We start from the raw sequence: 22787 nt of genomic DNA on the forward strand, positions 1-22787 counted from the left end.
ACACCGGCTCCCTCAGCCTGAAGCGAGATGAGCGCCGCAACTCCATAGTCGCCTTTGACTGGACTTAACCGTCCAGGGGTCCTTTACCTTTACCTTACTTCCCCTCATCTTGGGAGGAACTAGATCATCAAGCCTTTGTACTTCCCAGGCTACCTGAGAAGCTCAGCATGTGACGAGGTTTGAGCTAGTTGCTCCAGCTCAAACTGCATGGCTCTCACCAGTCTCTCAAGTTCCTAAACCAATCATTTAGGAACTTTCACCACCAAGCTCAGTTCTCTGCCCGTGAAACCTTTTCTGAAGCATATGAATCTGGCCTTTGAACAGTTTGTAAGTAAGCCATTTTTAACTTACCAAAGGTGTGGTCTTCTCCTACGCTGGGGAAGAGGGAAATTTTGGAAAGCCGCATTTTAAGGGGACATTTTGGAACTCACTTAGAAGGGCCTCTTTTAAAGGTCTAACAGCTTATGTTTCCATGCTTTGCTGCATATTTTGACACAGTACTTGTCCCCAGTTTGGATTTTGGCATCCAGGAATTCTCATCAGGTCAAAAGTCAAGGAAGAGACCACTAAAGTGAAAAGGGTGAGGAAGGGAGCTCAGGATATTCTAGGGAACATTGAAAGGTGCTCTGGTAATGCTTTGACATATGCCACCTCAGATAAACTATTCTGCAGTGTCACCTGACTTTTAAGATGTGACTGTTGCATCATTTCTTTGTTCTTTTTCCTTTGCTTTGTACCTTCCACCTGGGGCCTTTTAATCTGTTGACCTCATATTTATTAGTTATACTAAAGCTTGGGACCAATTCCTGTTTATGACCACATTTGCCATTATTTGTTTTTTTGCTGTTCATTAATCTTTTCGCCCAGGCTTTTGGCAAGGGGATGAGTAAATTATCTGCAGGCTACAGCTGAAGAGCTGCTGTAATCTTATCCACATGATACATTTAAACCACTCTTGTGCCACTCTAACAGTCATGGAGAATCCTGGGAACTGTAGCTTTTAAGGATGCTCAGCCACCATTCCCAGCCCCCTTAACAAACTACAGTTCCCAGAAACCTCTGAGATTGTTGAAGTGGCATAACAGTGCTTTATAAATATATGGTGTGTGCAGGTGACCATTCTATTGGTATTTGCTGTATGCTAGAGGATAGCAGTTATTTACATTTTATTGTATAAAATGTGTGCTAAGACGTAACCAGTTCTGCAATCAACGGAACTGATGAAGGGCAGGATATAAACTGAACAACTAAATTAAACAAATAAACACAATAAACACAACCACCAGACAATACAGATGTCTGTATCACAGCACTTGTTCCAAGGATGCTTTCTTCTAAGCATCAATAGAGGCAAACCTGTCAAGCGATCAATTTATCATCTGATAATGCCTCTGTCAACGGTTCAGTTTCCTACAATGCCTTCTGCAAGGACACAGGTGCAAGGAGAACAGAACACACAGGGGCCTCATGTCTCTTGTCCCCACACTTCATTATTTCATCTGAAATATATATTTTGTGACATATTTCAGTTGGAGTTCATGGGTGGGGTGGGGTGGAAATCTATTTGGGGTAAGTCAGAGGGTTGCAAAAACAAGGCAATCCCAATCAGCACTCTATCTCACTAGGAATGGCACTTGTAATTCCAATTTCCTTCACATGTGCGTCAATTTTGAGGCTACTTACCTTATGGCTTTATCTTTTACGTGCCTAACATTGCTATTCAGGAAAGGAAATAAGGCTATGGGTTTGCCCCGGCATTGGGCATCCTCTTTGCATATAGCCATTGGAATTAGATCGCTTGCGCATTAATGCAACATTATGCAGAAGCACAGTTTTAAACACACTGACGCACTCTAAATTTGCTAGATAGTCTAGCAGCTGCTGGATTCCATTCCACGGGGAGGAATGGCAGCCCCTTCCCTTCTTTTTACAGATTTAAGTATCCACTTAGGAGCATATATCAAGTAGACAATTTTGGCAGGAATTCTATGCTGCTTTAAAAAAAATGCTGAAGCACAGATTTATCAGGCCAAACTCACTCATATTTCATGTTTCATAGCTTTGGGGAAACCTGAAAACCATGTTTTTAAAAGTGTGGTCTGAATTATGATTGCCTTCTCTTTCTTCTCTTTTTCCTTAGCAACAGATACTTGGGCTGGGGCCAGAGCCCAGCACCTCTGGGATACAGAGGCGCAGCAGAGGATTTAAGAGAAGGGATGCAAAAGGTTTGGAAGAGTAAGTGGAGAGGGAAGAAAGGGAGAAGCAGGGGATGAGTAGCAGCAGTGGGTGATTTATCAGCAAGACCTGAAAAATAACCAGGTTAATAGCAGGCAGCAACACTAAGATATGGGGTATGGAGAGGAGACAAAAAGGTGGAACAAGGAGAAAACAAGGGAAGGCTTTCGCTAGATCGCCCTCTGGGCTTGGAGTCAATCCTGCGGCTGCTTATACCTCACCTATGCAGAACAAACGCCAAGGGCCGAATCAGTGAGATGGGCAACGTTTGAAACATAACTACACAGGAGCATTATCATACACCAAGCTGTTGAGACCCTGTTCCCCCAAATGCAGCTGTTGTCATTTGAATCACACCAACATAACTCAATGGGGGGAAATGGCAGCATGTTGGCATAGCCAAAATGGCCACCATCATGTTGGAGAGGCTTTTCACACCAACAGCTTGCTGTGTGGACGTGCCATCACATGGGTTACAAACAAACCATAAAACTGAAAGTATCACTTGTCCCTGTGATACCTATTTGTGTGTTTCCATCACTGCAAACACTCACAAGTTTGACAAATAAAAGCTGTGGGCGGGGGGGGGGGGGGACCCGTCCACTTTCTATTGTCTATAATTCACTATCTTCACATGATATAGACATGAAAGCTAACAGTGTGACTTTAAAATGTATAAATAGACTAGCGGATTCTAAAGAATCCCCATACCCCGATCAACTGCAGAAGCCCTTTATGCCATATCCCATTCTGTCCCAGAGGATCCCACAATCCTCAGGAAATAGAAGTCTGCATAGGAGGACTTTAGAAATATCAGATACCCCGTCTTGTGGAAGTGTTTCCATTAGCAGAAAGCCAGAATTGGATGCAATCCTATGTATTACTGCAGCACCGCTTTGCCTATTGAAGATTATTGATTGTCAATTCCGTAACAGTTCAAAGCTCCACCCTAAAAATACTTATCAGGAAGCAAAGTCCCACCGAACTCAAAGCCACATTCTGAAAATAAATGTGATTAGGATTGAGCTGCCGCAATTTACATTTAAATACAAAGCAGAAAGTACCAGGGAAAAAAGCTCCGAGTTTTAAAACAACAATTTTGTGTAGCAACTGGACAGAATAAGTAACACTGTCATTTGATCATTATTAACAGGCTAGCTGAACTTTCTTTAGTTTTATCACAGCCATTTATATGATCAAAAGAATTAAACTTTTCTTAAGGTGAGTTATTGCATCGCTAAAGGGTAGAAAGTCCCGCTATAAAGATAAAAACTTAAGCTCGGCAAAATTTGCAATCTCAGCTGCATTCCTTGAAGCCAACTGATATACTGGCCTAAACTTCACTCTTTGCAAGGATTTACTCAAGCGCATAGCATTTTGCCTTCCCACACACCCGCAACATACAAAAGAAGCATCTGTACCTGTTTCATCTGGCGAACTGGGAGATGCACTATCCTGAGACAGCGTTGTCCAACTAGAGTCTTCGTCGCTCGGAGCCAGGTTCTGAATCCTATGTAGCGCACAGTCTGTTTTGGCACCAGTTTTAGGATGATCCTTTTTCGTTTCCGGGCTCGACGATACGGTGGCTACCTGTCCATCTTCCGGACTCGCTGGCTTGTTTTGTTTCTGAAGCAAGGCGTCCCCGTTAACAATCACTGTGGATGCCTGGCTATTGCACTGCGAGGACAGTTTCTCCTCCCCTGCCACTTGGCTGTTCCCCAAATTCTGCTCAACGTCCCTTGCCGATGTCTCGAGGTCTGCATAGTAATTTAGGAAGCTCTTGGTTCTCCGGCGTTGCGTGGGTAGTATTTCGCTGCCTGAGGAATCCTCCTGGTTTGGCTCTTTCCCCTCCAACTTCTCAGAAGTTATGTTGATGCCTGCGGTCGTCGTAGGAGCGGTCAGGTTCTTGTTAGGATCCTGCTGCCCCTGCTCCGCTGCTTTCCGAAGCTGGTTCTCCCCATTCTTCGCCAGCTTTATGTTGGAAGAATTGTTGCCCAGCAGGGGCTGCGCAGCAGGATCCGAAAGGCCCATGGCTGTCTGGATGTTAGTCAGCGCGTATTTTTTCCTGCATTTTGGAGGAGTGCTGTTCTTGACTTCTGTGTGCTTGATTTCGGCATTCAGCAGCTCGTTGTGAGAGGAGCGCAGGTGGAGCGTGTTGGGCGGAGTGGCAGGACCGTTCCGATTCACAATGTCCGTCGCGCTGTTGCTTGCCATAAACCCTGCCAAGGTTTCCACACCGGAGTCAACTGGGGAAGTAGAAGAAACAAACACTCATGATGTATCCTTAAGCATAATAATCAACAGGTGTTAAGTGTGCTTGGAAACAGGATTGAAAAGCCTGCATGCATATCCACCCATGAAATAAGCAGCAATGTCTTGAATTTAATGGCAGGTCGCAGATAACCAGGGGAGGGGTAAGGGTTTTAGTGCGCTCATTCAATACAGCTCTGCTTCATGGTAGCTAGGCGCAACCAGGTATGCCAATCTCTCCAAAGCTTCATGCAAATGAACAGGGAAATTGTAAGGTTTATGCCAGGGGTGGGAAACTTGTGGTTCCAGATGTTGTTTGGACAACAGCTCTCTTCATCCCTGACCATTGGCCATGCTGGCTGGGGTTGATGGGAGCTGGATTCCTGGCCCACCACATCTGGAGGCCCAGAAGTTTCCCTCCCCTGGTTCATGCATTCTACGTAGGGGAAGAACATGGCAAAATCTCACCGCAGCTTTTTGATTTCTGCTTTTTCACCCAGTTTTGCAGTGTAACAATACTAAAATAAGAGTGCATTGGTGGAGACTGACAAGGCACTGCCCTGGGTAAGGTGTATTTAAGAACAATATATGGCCTTTTAAATTGGGGAGAGCGGGTATTAATTTTTTCTTTCACTATGGTATGTATTTTTGTGTTTTTATATTGTAAACCACCCTGTGATCCTCTGATGAAGGGCAGAATAGAAAGAGGGTTCTTGGTAGGCCCTCAGAACTTTTCCTTTAACATTATATTTAAGGGAAAAGCTTTGCTCAATCATACTGAGGGCCTCTCTAGAACCCTCCTTCCTAGAGTGGACAACCAGAGAAACCTACAAGCAGGGCATGAAAAGAAGTGTCTTCTCTTATTGTTTATCCCAAGACATTCAGAAGTATAACTTCCAGGGCTGTGGAAGGCTGCATATAACATTCATGGTTCAAGAGCTGTTAACAGACTCATCCTCCACAGATTTGCCTAATTTCCCTTTAAAGGCACATAAACCACCACCACTGAGTGGTAATGCTTTGGCCAGCAGATTGCATGCGGAAGGGGACTGCTTTTCCTCACTTTTTAAAATTAACAGTTGTCCCCCCCCAATTCATCACAAATAAGGAAAAAGAGGTGGTAACTCTATAAAAATAGGAGTAGCATTTATAAAGTGGGGTGGGGGAGATACTAAGAAGGGAAGGAGAAAAAAGTGGGTTGTGTTGTTTCAGGAAAATGAAAGAACTGATGTACGCTAAATTGACAACTTCTGAGCATCAGTCATCAGAAAAAAATGACCAAACGTCTTCATATTCGTCCTCTTAACACTCTCCGGGTGCTATTTTGACTTTTCAGTTAAGGTACAAAAATCAAGACTGCCACTGACTTGGTCAATAGGATAGGAGCTTCAGTGGGATTTCGGTATCACTGAAGAACAAAACGGGGTATAATTGTTTTTCACATGGCACTGCAGATACACCACTGTTCTCAATGGAGTTTCCTACAGCAAACACACAGGGCTAAATCCTGTGTGAGACTTCAGTGGCTTTAGGAAGCATGAATGGGAAATGTGAATCTCTATCACATAATGGCCATGTGCCAGGAATTCAGAATCAATCTTAGCTCTCTTCAGTAGGTGTTTACGACATATCCCCAAGTATTTTGAGACGCATACTCTTCTTTCATACTTCGCTTGTTATGGCAAAACACTAATAAACCCAGGGTGCCATGCAAACATATGAAGCGGTTCTGGTTCTTGGGCTTCTGTTTGCTGAATAAGAAAAGAGATACCTATGTAGAGAAGTTTTTAATGTCTGATGCTGTATTGTTTTTAATATTCGGTTGGAAGCCTCCCGGAGTGGCTGGGAAGATGTTAAATTATTTTTGTATGCCACAACTGCTGCGAGAATTTTAATAGCTAAAAAGTGGAAAACGCAAGAACTACCTTCGGTGGAAGAATGGCAGATGAAGATGATGGAGTTTTCGGAACTAGCTGACCTAACCGGAAGAGTCCGCGACCAGAAGGAGGAGGAGTACAAGGAAGAATGGACAAAATTTAATGATTATTTAGTTAAATATGTTAAGGTAAACTAATTGTAAAAGCTTGCAGATATTTGATTGGCTTAGGATTTTATATAAGTTAAGTGATGAAGTAATATGTTTAATTTCAAAATTATAATTTTTTAAGGATGTCAATGTTCAAGTTAAATTTATAAGAACTATGATTTGGAAAACCGTTAAAAGGATATGCATTGAAATTCAACCAAGGGGAAGTGAGGAAGTCACTTAACAATGTTAATAAGTGTAATTTTAATAAGGTTATGATTTATGTTTGTTTGTTTATAATTTTGTGAAAATCAATAAATAAATTTTTGGAAAAAACCAAACCAGAGTGGCTGGGAGAACCCAGCCAGATGGGCGGGGTATAAATAATAAATTATTATAATATTATTACATTACCTAAGTCATTATAGAAATGTTTAATTAAAACAGGGGCAGGGACGGGCAAACACATCCAGCTGAATAAGTAGTCTAGTGCTGGTCAGTCTGCAGATCATAGCTAGTGCTCTCCTGTTTGTCAAAACAGATTTGCATGAAGCAGATGGCTCATTCATTTTAGGGTTATGCAATGTTGAAAACAAGTGAGGGGGGGGAGAGAAGCAAGAAAAATGCTAGACTGTCTGATCTGCTTGATAAAGTTTCTGATTTCATGGACCTCTCCTTTGAAAAACCTTTGAGAATCACTTCAGCTGTCTACCCCTTTGTTTTCTCTTTCATTACAGCTTTGATACTGGGAACACTAATTCAGCATCAAGACACACTCCAGTTGTCAAAGCCAATAATGGGGATGCTGTCTATATTCTCCTCCTCCCTACTTTGATTTATCTGTTCCTCACTCTTTATCAGTTCACACACACACACACACACACAAACTTATTTAGCAAATAAATTGTGACAGAATATTATGTCCTGATGCACCGAGGAAATCACGGTATAATATACCAGGCTTCTATTCTTTAACACATCCTTTGGATTTATTATGTTAGAAGGCACTGATACGTGGATGTTGTAAAAACTAACTAAATTTCAGGCATTTAGGAACATGTGAACCTGCCTTTTACTGAGTCTGACCATTGATCTGTATAGCTAGTATTGTTCACAGAGATGCCAAAGCTTGAATTCAGGATCATCTGCATGCAAAGTATGTGGTCCACCACAGACCTATGTCCCTTCCCACGTTCCACTGTGTAGCCGCAATTGGACTTCACTTGATCTAATGTACCGATTCAGCCCTATAAATCTTCTTACACCTTTTCCTTCCTTCTGGCATCACTGTTGACCTGAAAATGTACGTAGTGCCTGAAATGGATTTGTGCCAGTGGAATCAGTACCTCAAAAGAAAATTTAAGAACTGCCCTGTCTGAACATCTTCACCACGTTGTTGGTTTTAGCCTTTCTGCATACATCCTACCACACGGTCCGTATTTTCATCTGCAGAATATTGGAAAGCACGTTGGGGCCATAGTGGGGCCACTGAGGCAGGACTTTGGGGGAAAGGTTCAGGACCCCCAAACAAATGACAGCTGCCTACCATATTTTTAAAAATGTGAAGTGATACGCATTGCCATCTAAAGACACTCATACGCTCTGAAAGACCATGAAGTCCAAAGTCTAATATCACCTAACTTCACCAATGCTAGGGCTGCTAATTTTCTTACCACCTTGCACAGCTTAATAAAAAGATGGAAGCTTATATTTCTGGGTAACAGTGCCTAGGGGTTCAAGATAATCAAGCATTATGGTCCAGAAAGACCCTGTATCAGTCAAGGGCTTTCACCTTAGCACTGTGCTGTAGTCCACTTTCCGATTTTCTAATCCATTATTAACAAAAGAAAGCAATGACAAAACCCCACGTGCCCCTGAAAGACAAAGGTAGAGAAGGAGAAGAAAAATGAAAAAAAGTTTGATGAGTTAAGGAGAAATCACCTGAGGCTGAACTCCGTAAAATCGACCCTATCTGAGGAGTGAATCTTCTGTGCTGCATAGCCCAAATCATATTCTAAAACTGATGGTTAGAGACACTGCTTTTTTTTCACAGCAGAATTTCTCATCTTCCTTGCTCTCTTCTGATTCAGCTGCAAGGAGAGCTGAGTGGACCACATGGAAACACAAAGAATCAAGCCAGGAAGATGGTTCTCTTACCAAAGCTTAACACCTAGCAAGTCAAAGAGATGCCCGAGGTGTACATTGTGCCTGACTCCTGCATGTTCTTATTGATCCAAATTATGCTCCCGGGGCAATGATCTTGTGAACCTCCTGACAGCATCCTCAAAATAAATGCTACATAAATTTGTGCTTCAAGGAGAATAATTCTGAGTGCCTTGACAGGAACTTTAGAGAGAGGTAGACAGGCCATTACTTACTCTCTCAGTACTGCTAATGAAAAACTTAAACAATTGAACAAATCAATGTTATTAAGTTAATAAGGACAGTATAGGTACAACTACTAGGGGTCAGCAAACTTTTTCAGCAGGGGGCCGGTCCACTGTCCTTCAGACCTTGTGGGGAGCCGGACTATATTTTGGGGGGAAATATGAACCAATTCCTATGCCCCACAAATAACTCAAAGATGCATTTTAAATATAAGAACACATTCTACTCATGTAAATACACCAGGCAGGCCCCACAAATAACCCAGAGATGCATTTTAAATAAAAAGACACATTCTACTCAAGTAAAAACATGCTGATTTCCGGACCGTCCGCAGGCCGGATTTAGAAGGCTATTGGGCTGGATCCGGCCCCCGGGGCCTTAGTTTGCCTACCCATAAACTAGACTATAATTGGCCATGCCTAGGAAGCATTTCCTTTGGATGAAGGCAGACTTATTGTACAACTGTAGTGTGGGAAAGGGACGCGGGTGGCGCTGTGGGTTAAACCACAGAGCCTAGGGCTTGCCAATCAGAAGGTTGGCGGTTCGAATCCCCGTGATGGGGTGAGATCCCATTGCTCGGTCCCTGCTCCTGCCAACCTAGCAGTCCGAAAGCACGTCAAAGTGCAAGTAGATAAATGGGTACCGCTCTGGCGGGAAGGTAAATGGCTTTTCCGTGTGCTGCTCTGGTTCACCAGAAGCGGCTTAGTCATGCTGGCCACATGACCCGGAAGCTGTACGCCGGCTCCCTCGGCCAATAAAATGAGATGAGCGCCGCAACCACGGAGTCGGTCACGACTGGACCTAACGGTCAGGGGTCTCTTTACCTTTAGTGTGGGAAAGGACCCTGAGGGCCATCTAGTCCAACCCCCTGCAATGTAGGAATCTCAACTAAATCATACATGACCATCCAACCTCTGCTTGAAAACCTCCAAGGAAGATTACAGTCCACGACTTCTTGTAGCAGTCTGTTCCGTTGTCGAACAGCTCTTACTGTCATAATGTTCTTCCTGATGTTTGGCCAGAATCTCTTTTCTGACTAAGTGCCAAGACCAGATGATGGAGCAAATGTCCCATCTTTTGAAAAAAAATCAAGAGGGTGGGGAATAAGCAGGAACTTGATCTAATGTACTGGCCCTATAAAGCTTGCAGAATTGGAAGAGACCACAAGGGTCATCTAGGTCAACCCCCTGCAAGTACTGGCAAGTACTGTGCTTGTACTGGCTTTGAAAAACTGGTTGCGTTGTTTTAAAGAAGAGAAAACACCAGAAGAAAGGGCGAGGGAAAGGGAAAGAGAAAGAATGAATATATTTTTTAAATTGTAAATGCAAGACCGCGAGCCCAGAAGGAGAGAAAGAAATTCTGTGCGTACAGTATTAAAATATCTGAAAGGGCATCTGACCTGGAGGTACTTCTGACATGGATCACTGGGCTTCAGCAATGGATCAGGAAATAGATTATTATTTGAAATCTGAAAAGAGGGATCATTTTAAGAAATTAAAAACAAAGAAAGCCACAAAACAAAGCCAGTGCAGCACAACGCTGGACAAATTATTCAGTAAAAATAATTATTGCAAATACAGAAGCAGGGGGCAGAATCTATATCACTAGCAATGTTTAAAAGAAAAAAAAAATTCTCCATGTACATTTCAGAAAGGTGGAATTTCCCAGAGTTACCTCCCAATTGCATTCCATATTTTAAGCAAAATTTACTGTAACAACACTGTCAAAATATTGCGTTGTGCTAGTGGAGAATAAGTCATGATTTTCGGCTGCTAGATGCCTTCTCTGTAGCAGAAGCGTTCTCAGCCTTGCTCTTTCATGTTGCAAAGCATCTCTCTCTAATGGTAATTCTTAAAATAAATTATATTTGCCAAGCAAACGAAAACGTAAAGCATTCTTGGTGGCCCTTTAAGCTCGGTTCTTCACAAACAAATTGAAGGGAGAAAAATCTTAACACAAGCAAAGTGGATTTCCCGGCATGCAGAATTTGCTGAAGTTGGACTAAATTATAGAGAGCACAAAGCCTGCTCATAGCAGACATCTAAGAAGAAGAGAATTTATTAGGCCTTCTATTTGAAACTCTCTCAAGCTTCAAGTTCTCAGAACATCAGAATATTTTTCACCAATTCCCTTCCTGGAAAGCGACATATCCCGCAGCCAGCTATAAAATGATGAGAGGGCATTATCACACCGAACAGAAGAAAGGTTACAGCTTGTGAAGTATAACCAATATATATTACTGCTGGTTGATGCCAACAACCTTACTTACTACACATGAGTTAAAATTCAAAAACTTCAGCTCTTTCCCTTCCACTGGAAAGCCTATGAAGCTGAGGTTTTATTTCTTTTTTGAGCATTTAGGTTTTCTGCACAGGTGGCAGATTTAAAAGTGGATCTTACAATCGGGTGCCAGTAGCAGAAGCAGATATTCTTTTTTTCATCTTTTTTACATGGTAACCTGCGACTGTGACGTGAACAAAGTACCACTGCATGCCTCATAACGCCCTCTGGCTACTGCCATTCAGTTTTCTTACATCCCCGTCCACAGGTTCCAGTGTATGGTTCATCTTCCACCGCTGCTTCTACTTCCACTGTGGTGGCATCCAACCACGGGGTGGTAAGCAAAGTCCAAGGGGACTGACCTTGACCCAGAATTGCCCAGCAGCGGCAAACAGGTAGCAGACTGAGTAGCTGGTTTCAAACATAGAGCAACTTTCCTTTACTGCTGCTGTACTACTAGAGAGAGCCAGTGTGGTGTAGTGATTAAGAGCCATAGTCTCGTAATCTGGTGAACCGGGTTCGCTTCCCCGTTCCTCCACATGCAGCTGCTGGGTGACCTTGGGCTAGTCACACTTCTCTGAAGTGTCTCGGCCTCACTCACCTCACAGAGGGTTTGTTGTGGGAGAGGAAGGGAAAGGAGATTGTTAGCTGCTTTGAGACTCTTTCGGGTAGTGATAAAGCGGGATATCAAATCCAAACTCTAGTCTTCTTCTAGACCTGAAGCAGCATTGGCATCACTGTAACAGTGTAAATGCAATGCAGAAGAAGCCTTGCTACAGCAAAAAGAAAAACTTTGCTAGGTTTCCCTACCTGCATCTGCTTCTACTCCCCCCCCCCCTATTCATATCACAGTAATAATTAAATTGCCTGCATTCAAGGATTTAGATTTCATCTACATAATAATACAAAATTAAAATTCTGAACATACGGAAGAGATGAATTCTGAAATAAGAGCTGCTGGACTGTGGAACAGACTTCCGCAGAAGGTAGTGGATTCTCCTTCCTTGGAGGTTTTTAAGCAGAAATTGAATGGCCACCTGTCCTGTATGCTTTAGTTGAGATTCCTGCATTGCAACGGGCTCAACTAAATGACTCTCACAGTCCCTCCCAACTCTACAGTTCTATGAATCTATGATTCCATGATCCTAAGAACACTATACAGTAAAGGGAAGAAAAGGTAGATGGCATTATAATAGTAGCCTAAGGCATAAACAAAAAAATACCAAGACTTAACACAAGAGAGGCTTTTTGGGGAGCGGGGAAGTCGCAAGGAACTTTTCATGTACTGCCTCTTGAGAAGATTATTTGACATAGCTTGGAATATAGCAAGCCTTAAGGCTCAAGGATTATCACTGGCAGTTAAGTAGCCACAGGGATAGCCACTTGTCACCTGCCATTTCAAGGAGATGAAAGGGACAGGCTGCAAACTTTAAAGAGGTCTTTGAACCTTTTACGGAAAGCTGACCTTAGCGCGAGACCAAGGTCAGCTGCGGTGGTATTACCTGAACTGCCTTTCAGCAAGACAGACACAAGAAATAAGAAAGCAATGAGTTTACACTGGAAAGGGGTAACTAAACACAAAATATGTCTCAGCTAGATCAGGGGCACGGCTTATGGAGAACAGGGGTTATGTGGGTGTATCTTAAAGTAAAGGTAAAGGGACCCCTGACCATTAGGTCCAGTCGTGACCGACTCTGGGGTTGCGGTGCTCATCTCGCTTTATTGGCCAAGGGAGCCGGCGTATGGCTTCTGGGTCATGTGGCCAGCATGACTAAGCCACTTCTGGCGAACCAGAGCAGCGCCGTTTACCTTCCCGCCGAAGCGGTACCTATTTATCTACTTGCACTTTGACATGCTTTCGAACTGCTAGGTTGGCAGGAGCAGGGACTGAGCAACGGGAGCTCACCCCGTCGCGGGGATTCGAACCGCCGACCTTCTGATCGGCAAGTCCTAGGCTCTGTGGCTTAACCCACAGCGCCACCCGCGTCCCTCATGGGTGTATCTTAGATGTGTTCATTCAACATGCCTGATTTTGCAACTCACTAAGTCTGTGCTGATATTTCATCTGTCCATTTAGCAAGGGCAAGAACTCATGGACAACACAGAAAAGCAGCGCAGCATCGTGTAGGGGAAGAAGCAATGTTACCTCTGTCAGGAGCTTACGGGTCTCATTATGTGGGAGATACATGAGCTTCTGTACAAAAAGAAGAGGCCAGAAATGTTTGAGCCTCTCTTTTGCTTCTGTAAGATCTAAAGGTGTCCTCTGTTAGAGCCGGACTTTAAGGCCTAATCCTGGGGTGGAGCAAAGAATGCCAAAGACAACAGCACATGATAGCAAGGAGAGGTGCAGTTAAGCAAGAAGCAGATGTTGTAGCACTGCCAGCTTGCATAGGCATACCGGGGCGGATGTGAGCCACCACAACACCCCTTCTCTTTTTGTTGCTTTTTAACAGGTGGAAGGTAGCATCAGCCATCTCCATTTGCCAAGAGGGCTGTCTGGATGAATATGGAGGTGATGTTGATAATGATGATTCAGCAGGGTAGCATGGGGAGTGGAGGGATAAAAAGAGCAGCCAGGGTAACACAGAGGGCCCAGCACCCCCTCAAACCTAGCAGGACTCCTTTGTGTGTATGCCTGCATGGTGTGTGTGTGTGTGTGTGTGTGTGTGTGTGTGTACTGCCAGCTCCAGGATTTTAGAAAATCTCAGCAAGGCATATTTGGATGCCCGCTATTCGTGGGAGAGGCAGGGTGTGCAACCTTAGAATTCTCATGCTGCCTTTGATCTTCTCATGCTTAATGAGAAATGATCATATATGTGGGGCTACCTTTGAAGGTGACCCGGAAACTGCAATTAATCCAGAATGCGGCAGCTAGACTAGTGACTGGGACTGGGACCACATAACACCGGTCCTGAGAGATCTGCATTAGCTCCCATTACGTTTCCGAGCACAATTCAAAGTGTTGGTGCTGAACTTTAAAGCCCTAAACGGCCTCGGTCCTGTATTCCTGAAGGAGCATCTCCACCCCCATCCTTCAGCCCGGACACTGAGATCCAGCTCCGAGGGCCTTCTGGCGGTTCCCTCATTGCAAGAAGTGAGGTTACAGGGAACCAGACAGAGGGCCTTCTCAGTAGTGGCACCCACCCTGTGGAACTCCCTCCCTTCAGATGTGAAGGAAATAAGCAGCTATCCTATCTTTAAAAGACATCTGAAGGCAGCCCTGTTTAGGGAAGTTTTTAATATTTAATGTTGTATTGTTTTTAATACTTGATTGGGAGCCGCCCAGAGTGGCTGGGGAAACTCAGCCAGATGGGTGGGATATAAATAATAAATTATTATTATTATTACTATCTCATTGATGATAGTGGACATTTTGCTGGTCTCGGGGCCTACGGAAACGCCTTCCTCTCCCAAGTTGCAGAGCCAAACCTGCTTAGGCAAGGGTATGGACAGAGTGACAGAAGCCACAGCATGCAAGAGAAAACATGGCATGAAAATTTAGTGCATCTGATTCCAACCGTGGAATCTTATCAAAGTTACCTGAGAAATTCAAACAGCGACATTGGCAACTAGTACACTGCAAGCGCTTTGCTCTCCCAGTGGCAGAGGTTATAAAACCTACCCGCTTTGCATGTTTAAACTTGGAAAATTTGCCCCCCCCCAAAATCACTAAGGCTATAGCAACAGCGGGTGGGCAGTGCAATCAGAAAAGCAGGAATTCAGCCAAGAGATGCTACCAGGTTTTGCTTTGCTTTCAAATCTACAGGTAGGGAGAAAATTCACATACATACATGAATTGCTCTGACGATAGTGAGCCCCTGGGTATCGCCTGCCCATAGTGCCACTCAGCACATTATCCCGTGTCGTCAGCTATTTCCAAAGCGCTCGGCAGAATTGTTTTACTGGAGGAAGAGAAGGAAAGAGAAGAAGAAACAGAAGGCAAAGGATTTAGTACAACGCATGTATTGTTCTCATTAAAATGCTAATGACCCTCTCCACCGGTTTTTTTTTGGGGGGGGGAAGTAATGTGTTTATAAATTATTCATTGTCGCACCAGCAGCAGAGACGAACTGTTGGGCTACCCATGCAGAGCAAGTTTACTGTTTGCGCTCATCCTCCGCCGATCGGCATAAATAATTTCCAGGCAAACACAGTGCCTTGATACACTGGCTCTTCTGGGATTTCACAGCCTCAATGCACAGGCTGTGTTTCTTTGGGCACCGACTTTGGTTTTAAGCAAAGCTCAGCACTGGGTAAATAACCTCCATTTTCAGGTGCAGTGAACAACCGGTGTAAAATCACTGTAGATGTTAGAAAATCCATTTGCTTCCCCTCTAGGGATCTGACAGCTGTGGACGGCTCAAGAAAGCGAGCCAAGCCCCACAAAGCCAAGAGAAGCCCTAATAAGGAAGCAAGAAGAGGAAACAAACAAAACCCCACTAATTCAATGCTTCCCCAAGTTTTTACTGGATTAAAAGCAGAGAAACGCTATATTCTTTCACTAGGGGTTGTGTGAGAGTTCATTTTTATGCTGTGAATGAGTACCACATTTATTATATGAAGTTTGCTGAGTGACCTTGGGCCAGTCCCTAGCTGTCAGCCTAGCCTACCTCACAAGGATGTTGTAAGTATAAAATGGCCCCTCTGAGTTTCTTGAAGCTTCTTCAATGAAGGACAGTTTTAAGCAGGTGGAACTGGGAAATCAATCTATTAATATGAACCCATTGTCCAAGTCAAGATCTCCATTCAGTAGCTGAGAGTGACTCAAATATGGGATAAAGTTTCATAAAACAATAAGGATTACTATATTTTAAATATATAGATGATATACAGTGGTACCTCGGGTTACATACGCATCAGGTTTCATACGCTTCAGGTTACAGACTCCGCTAACCCAGAAATAGCACCTTGGGTTAAGAACATTGCTTCAGGATGAGAACAGAAATCGTGCTCCGGCGGCGCGGCAGCAGCAGGAGGCCCCTTTAACTAAAGTGGTGCTTCAGGTTAGGAACAGTTTCAGGTTAAGTACGGACCTCTGGAATGAATTAAGTACTTAACCCGAGGTGCCACTGTATAAGGGCAAAGTTAATTCATATGGCAATGAAGTTGTCGCCATAACCTGAATAAAGGAAACCTCTAGTCATCCCTTACCACAGGCCCTCTTAGCACATTCTAGCCTCGCCTTCTCCTTGGCATGCTAGGGAAGGAAAAAAAGGGGGGGCAAGGCACTCTTTTGACCCCCAAGCTGAAACATGTGAAAGTTTTGCTGAGCCTTACTTATTTTTATACAAGGGAGCAAGTCATTCAAGTTGGGCCACTATTCCCCAGCTGCCCATATCTCTTTGGGGGCAAGGTGCTTGAGAAAGAAGTGGTGGAACAGCTTCAAGCATTCTTGGATGGAACCAATTATCTAGAGCTGTTCCAATGTGCAAATATATATATATATATATATATATAGAGAGAGAGAGAGAGAGAGAGAGAGAACACACCATATGGAGCTATGGATGAAATACAATATACCAGCACTCTGTATAGGAGTGAGAGTATAAAAGAAAACCAGAGTGCACTTTAAAAATAGCCAACTACTGCAGTACTCTAAACAAAAATGTTGAGAAGGAGCTATGTGCCAGCCATGATTTTGCATGAACACAGAAAAAGCCACGGAATGCGGTGCTGGTTGCAGAATCCAGTTATTTAAGTTATTTGCTTGCACAAAGGTATACCTGAAAATGTGTGGTCCTTGCCTCTACCCGAGAAGTTGAATCATTTGAGCAAAACAGTAAAAACCACGGCATAAAATAGGAAATAACAAATGTGTTCTAATCTGCACAATGTATAGAATTCTGGGTTTTTGCAGAATTCTGGGTTTTTGTTTTTTTTAAGCCCAGAAAGGACACAGCTCTGAATAATTTCATACCAGATGCAAGCACAGATGGCGTTACCAGCAGCCAACTTTACACAATCACACACACAGCCTTCTGTGTTGTTTACTACCTAACCTGATGAAGAGTTCTGGAGAATTTGAAAGCTTGCACACTAATTTGTGATGTTTTGGTTGGCAAATAGAGATGTTGCTCCAATGTGGCATTTGGTTTCTCTTTTCACATTTATTATTTTTATTTAACAAAACTTATATGCTGCTTGATTGCAATAAAGCCTCTGGGGTTGACAAGAAATAATAAAAACATCAATGAAAAAGTTTAAAACATTCATAAATATTTAAATATACCGTATTTTTCGCCCTATTGGACGCACCGGCCCATAGGACGCACCTAGTTTTCAGGGGGGGAAATCAAGGAAAAAAATATGATTCCCCCCCCGCAGCTCTGGGAGCAGCGGACAGGCTGCACGCAGCCTGTGCGCTACTCCAAGACCTTCTCCCTGCTTTTGCGGGAGGTGGCGGAATTCCCCCACCTCCCGCAAAAGCTCACAGGAGCCGTGTGCGACTCCTGTGGGCTTTTCGACCAGAAGGGAGAAGGGACTGAAATGGCCAGTCAGTCCCTTCTCCCTCCTCGGGGAAAAGCCCCCAAGAGGGGCGCTCTTCAAAGGGTGTGCGGCTCCTGCGGGCTCCTAGAAAAGCCCGCAGAAGCCGCGGAGCCCCTTTAAAGAGCGCGCGGCTTTTGCCTGCTTTTGCGGGAGGTGGGGGAATTCCCCCATCTCCAGCAAAAGCCCACAGGAGGGAGAAGGGACGGACTCGGCCAGTCAGTCCCTTCTCCCTCCTCAGGGAAAAGCCCCCAAGAGCAGCGCGCTCTTTAAAGGCTGCGCGGCTCCTACGGGCTTTTCTACGAGGTGGGGGAATTCCCCCACCTCCTAGAAAAGCCAGCGGAAGCCACGGAGCCCCTTTAAAGAGCGCACGGCTTTTGCCTGCTTTTGTGGGAGGTGGGGGAATTCCCCCATCTCCCGCAAAAGCCCACAGGATGGTTGGAGAGTAGCGGGATGGCGTCGTGCGCCTTCCTGCTGCCCCCCATCCTCTGGGGCTGGCGAGGGGGGAAGCGCTGCTTTCCCCCCCGCCAGCCTCAATGCCGGGATGGAGAGTAGCAGGAAGGCGTTGCGCGCCTTCCTGCTGCCCCCCATCCTCTGGGGCTGGCGAGGGGGAAACGCTGCTTTCCCCCCCGCCAGCCTCCAACCCGGGTCAGAGAGCAGCAGGAAGGCGTCGCGCGCCTTCCTGCTGCCCCCCATCCTTTGCTGCTGGCGAGGGGGGAAGCGCTGCTTTCCCCCCCGCCAGCCTCAATGCCGGGATGGAGAGTAGCAGGAAGGCGTTGCGCGCCTTCCTGCTGCCCCTCATCCTCTGGGGCTGGCGAGGGGGGAAGCGCTGCTTTCCCCTCCGCCAGCCTCCAACCCGGGTCAGAGAGTAGCTGGAAGGCGTCGCGCACCTTCCTGCTGCCCCCCCGTCCTTTGGGGCTGGCGAGGGGGGAAGCGCTGCTTTCCCCCCCGCCAGCCTCAATGCTGGGATGGAGAGTAGCAGGAAGGTGTCGCGCGCCTTCCTGCTGCCCCCCATCCTCTGGGGCTGGCGAGGGGGGAAGCGCTGCTTTCCCCTCCGCCAGCCTCCAACCCGGGTCAGAGAGTAGCTGGAAGGCGTCGCGCGCCTTCCTGCTGCCCCCCATCCTTTGGGGCTGGCGAGGGGGGAAGCGCTGCTTTCCCCCACGGCCAGCCTCAAAGAGCAGACTCTCCTGGCTTCAGCGGAAGCAACGCAAAGCCTCCGGAGCGCAGGCTTCGGAGGCTTCCCGTTGCTATCGCTGAAGCCAAGGAGCCTGCATTCGCCCCATAAGACGCACATACATTTCCCCTTCATTTTTGGAGGAGGAAATGTGCGTCTTATAGGGCGAAAAATACGGTAATTAAAATGAACAGCAAGGGGAATCAAACACATCGATATTTGCATGTCTACATAGGCTTGTTGAAATAAAAATGTTTCAAGTAAGCACCCAAAGGACACAGTGAAAGCACCTGCCTTATGGGCCAACACAGCTACCTCTACATTTTGTTTGACATGGAAAACATCAAATTTAGCTGTGCAATAGTGAGATCCTAACATGGAGGGAGAGGATCTTATACTATCTGAAGATAGGAATTCATTCTCTGAGAGAAAGTTCCCTACAACAGTGAGGCAAAGCAACTTGACTTCAATTTCAGCCCCATCCTAGAATGACATATAAAATTACCTGAAACCTGCATGGCACCTGAAACAGCCTAAGTTGAATGTCTGCTATCATCTGCTCCCAAGCCTCATCTTAAGACTCTTAGATTCTGCACACTCTGATAGATGGATTCAAGAGACCATCTCAGATGTCAGTCCTGAAGACCTGCTCACTGCCTTGCAAGCCTAATTATATGACATTTAGGAAACATCTGGAGGCAGCCCTGTATAGCGAAGCTTTTTATGGTTTAATGTTCTGCTATGTTTTTATATATGCTGGAAGCTGCTCAGAGTGGCTGGGGCAACCCAGTCGGATGGGAAGGGTACAAATAATAAAATGTTAATGTTGTTGTTGTTGTTTTCCCACCTGGCCTGGGAAGGTGGGGCCCTGACTGACTCCAGCTACAAAAGCTGAGGCTGCTGGACAGACTCTTAGGTTTAAGGGTTTTTCGTTGCTGCTATTGATATTATTTTTTTTGTATTTTTATTTTTAGATCTTATCATGACTGATGTGGAAAACATTCAATTTGGTTGTATACTTTTTGATGAGTTTTACTTATTGTTTATGCCTACTTTTGTTGTTTGTAATTAATCAAATATTTTACAGTAATACCTCCGTGAACGTCTGTCTCGTCTAGCGTCCATTCCGGCGAATGTCTATGGCAAACCTGGAAGTATCGGAATGGATTACTTCCAGGTTTGCCGCTCGCACATGCGCAGAAGCGCAAACTGCAAACACGGCACGTTGCTTTGCATCCTTTTCGGCTAGCGACCAGGGCTCTGGAACGGATCCTGGTCGCAAAACAAGGTACAACTGTACTGTTGTAAATTGCCTTGGGCATGGTTCTTAACCATAGAAAGGAGGCGTACAAATAAAATAAAGTTTATATATTACAGTTTTACCCCCATCCAACTCCCCCTAACTTTGTTGTTTATCATCTAGGCTGCTGGCGAGTTATGAAGAATTCATACACCTTCACAGAATTTTGGTTTGTCTAATAATGGTATTGTCATAAGATAGATGATGATGATGATGGTACATCGTTCTATTCATAAACATTCAAAAATGTTTTGGTTGTGTATATTTTTAATTCAGGTTTAACATTCTATTCTGCCCCCAACAAGGGTCAGTTATTTAGTGATAACCTATCTGTGTATTGGTATTATTTGGCATTATCCCATTATACTAAATGTGGGCAACATCTATGCACACTTCAGCTTTTACTTTAATTTTTTTTCCCTAGCCCTTGTGGTTGAAACCATGATGAAGAAGATGCTGAACTATTTTTAAAAATAAAATAAAATTAATCATTCATTTCAACTCCTGGCTTGTAATCCACCTGACAAGAATTTTTCTAAAGGCTGATTTCGCCATTTCAAGGGAATCAGAATAAGTGTAAGTGGACCTCCCACTTAAAAAACAACAACAACCATACATTAAGTAGGCTAGGAGTACAGTGGTACCTCGGTTTATAGACGCTTCAGGTTACAGACTTCACTAACCCAGAAATAGTACCTCGGGTTAAGAACTTTACCTCAGGATGAGAACAGAAATCACGTGGTGGCAGTGCAGCGGCAGCGGGGAGGCCCCATTAGCTAAAGTGGTACCTCAGGTTAAGAACAGTTTCAGGTTAAGAACAGACATCCAGAATGAATTAAGTTCTTAACCCGAGGTACCACTGTAGTCCACTTTCTTGTGATATGGCAGGAGGTGCTGAAGTTGCCCATCCTTACATTTTGCATATTTTGTTTTAAAAAGCACAAATGCAAAGGGGGCAGTTGTTGAAGTTGATTTAAGGGCCTTTGCTCAGAAGTAAACCATCAGTCTTTGGAACAGAGTATAAACATATGCATTACAAACTAGGCCTTCTACTAAAGTTATTCATAAAATAAACAGAATTCAAAAGCATACTGGCCCAGCATCTCCAAAGAATTCTGTACAGCAAAATTTCTATGCCCTGCCAACCCACTGACTGATAGCTCTATGCTTGGCACATCTCCTCTGACTGATAAAAAAACCATCAGGGATCTAATGCCAGAATGACCATCCGTCTCTTCCTCCTACGGTGTCATACAGATATATTTCTGAGGGACTGCATATCCCTCCTGCATAAACATCCGTTGTGGTGTTATGCAAACACTTCAAGAGAGGCTCGAGTGGATTTTTAAGCATCTCACGGAAAAATGTAATCTCCACCTCACTTCCACCATTGCTGAGCTTGCATTAAGTTCCCAAATGCAGCTTCTTTATGTATTATACAGAATCACCAGGTGGGAGGAGGCTCCCTCGGTGTCAATTTACATTTGTTTAGCAAGCATATTCTTTCATCCTGGACTATAGCAGGGAAATGCTTAAAGTGCTGGAAACACACCTGGGTTAACAGTCGGTCTTGAGGCTGCCAGGACAAGGTAGGTCCAAGGTAGTTTGCATCTTTCCCCAAGGAAACGCCAGATATATAAGGGAAAGGCATAAAAAGGATGGCATGCAACAGCCGAGGAGGAGAAAAAGCTCTGGGACAGAAGCAACGGCCAGCAAAAGAGAAGCAGGAAAGGAATTTTAAAAATTAAGTAGGAATTTGTAGGCTGGGCTTGTGTTAAGAGTAATGGAAATCAGGTGCTTTCAGATAATACAGAGACAGGAATATGGCGTACAGGAAAGAACTAGCAGGTCTGTTCACACTAGGCATAGTCTATGAGGTCACCCTGAGCATCACATATCACAGGAATCCCACTTGTGTCCCCACCACCAAATTGCCTCATTTGCTTAATTTATATTGTGTACTGTGACCAGCTGCTTCCTCCAGATCTCAAGGAACCTCAGGATAGTGCCAAGAATTATTATCAAGCTACATGCTATGGAGAAATGATGATGTGTTACCCTCTCTAAAAATAAAACCATTCATTTTTCACAAGATCAGGAATGCCAGCCTAAAACATAAGCATGTGTTCTGGAGCAAAGAAAACAAGTGCAAGGGGGCTCTCTAAAATAACAAAACAAAAAACAAAATGTATATGCCTAATAATCAAGTGAGGGCTCTTTTAAAAAACTGAAGGAACACAAAACAAATAACAAAATGAACTTTGTGCATTTTAATTTTGTTTTTGAGGCTTAGAAAAATGTCTGCTCCCTGTGGTGCTGTCCTACATTATCTCTGAAAGGGGGAAGCCATGTAAACAATTACACTGCAACCCATGACTTGTTTTCAAGTTGCCTTCTGAGCTTTCCTTTCTCCCCATGTGATGTGGACAACTTTCCACTACACCTGATCTAATTGCAAATAATTCCATTTGTAAAAGACAACATACCAGGAGCTGAATTGTCACAGCACTGCCTGCAACCATGGTTGCTGTTGCCATCAAGAAAACTGCATGAAATTGAGATTTTTTTTCTCAGGGAGATACACCCCGAGAGACTCTCACCTTCTGCTCTACATATAACAACTGTATTGTCAGGCTACGTGAGTTTCCCTT

General features: G+C 44.4%; 1 protein-coding gene across 22 annotated transcripts in view; it reads right to left on the reverse strand.

Annotated features, from left to right (window-relative positions):
• The window catches only part of APBB2 (amyloid beta precursor protein binding family B member 2), a 170071-nt gene that overhangs the window by 87140 nt on the left and 60144 nt on the right, over window positions 1-22787 (reverse strand). For 7 of the 22 annotated variants that reach the window (XM_083458178.1, XM_083458179.1, XM_083458189.1 and 4 more), the window contains 3 exons: window positions 14971-15081; window positions 10299-10367; window positions 3657-4481 (listed from right to left, as the gene is read on the reverse strand). In XM_083458178.1, coding sequence (XP_083314304.1) covers window positions 3657-4481; window positions 10299-10317 — 844 coding nt within the window. In that variant the 5' untranslated portion in view covers window positions 10318-10367; window positions 14971-15081. Of the gene's footprint in view, window positions 1-3656; window positions 4482-10298; window positions 10368-14966; window positions 15082-22787 lie in introns of all 22 variants that reach the window. The other 15 variants (XR_014515359.1, XM_083458188.1, XM_083458172.1 and 12 more) reach the window with 4 other exon arrangements.

This window comes from Podarcis tiliguerta, assembly GCF_965153285.1.
Source record: "Podarcis tiliguerta genome assembly, chromosome: 9".
Lineage (NCBI taxonomy): Eukaryota > Metazoa > Chordata > Lepidosauria > Squamata > Lacertidae > Podarcis > Podarcis tiliguerta.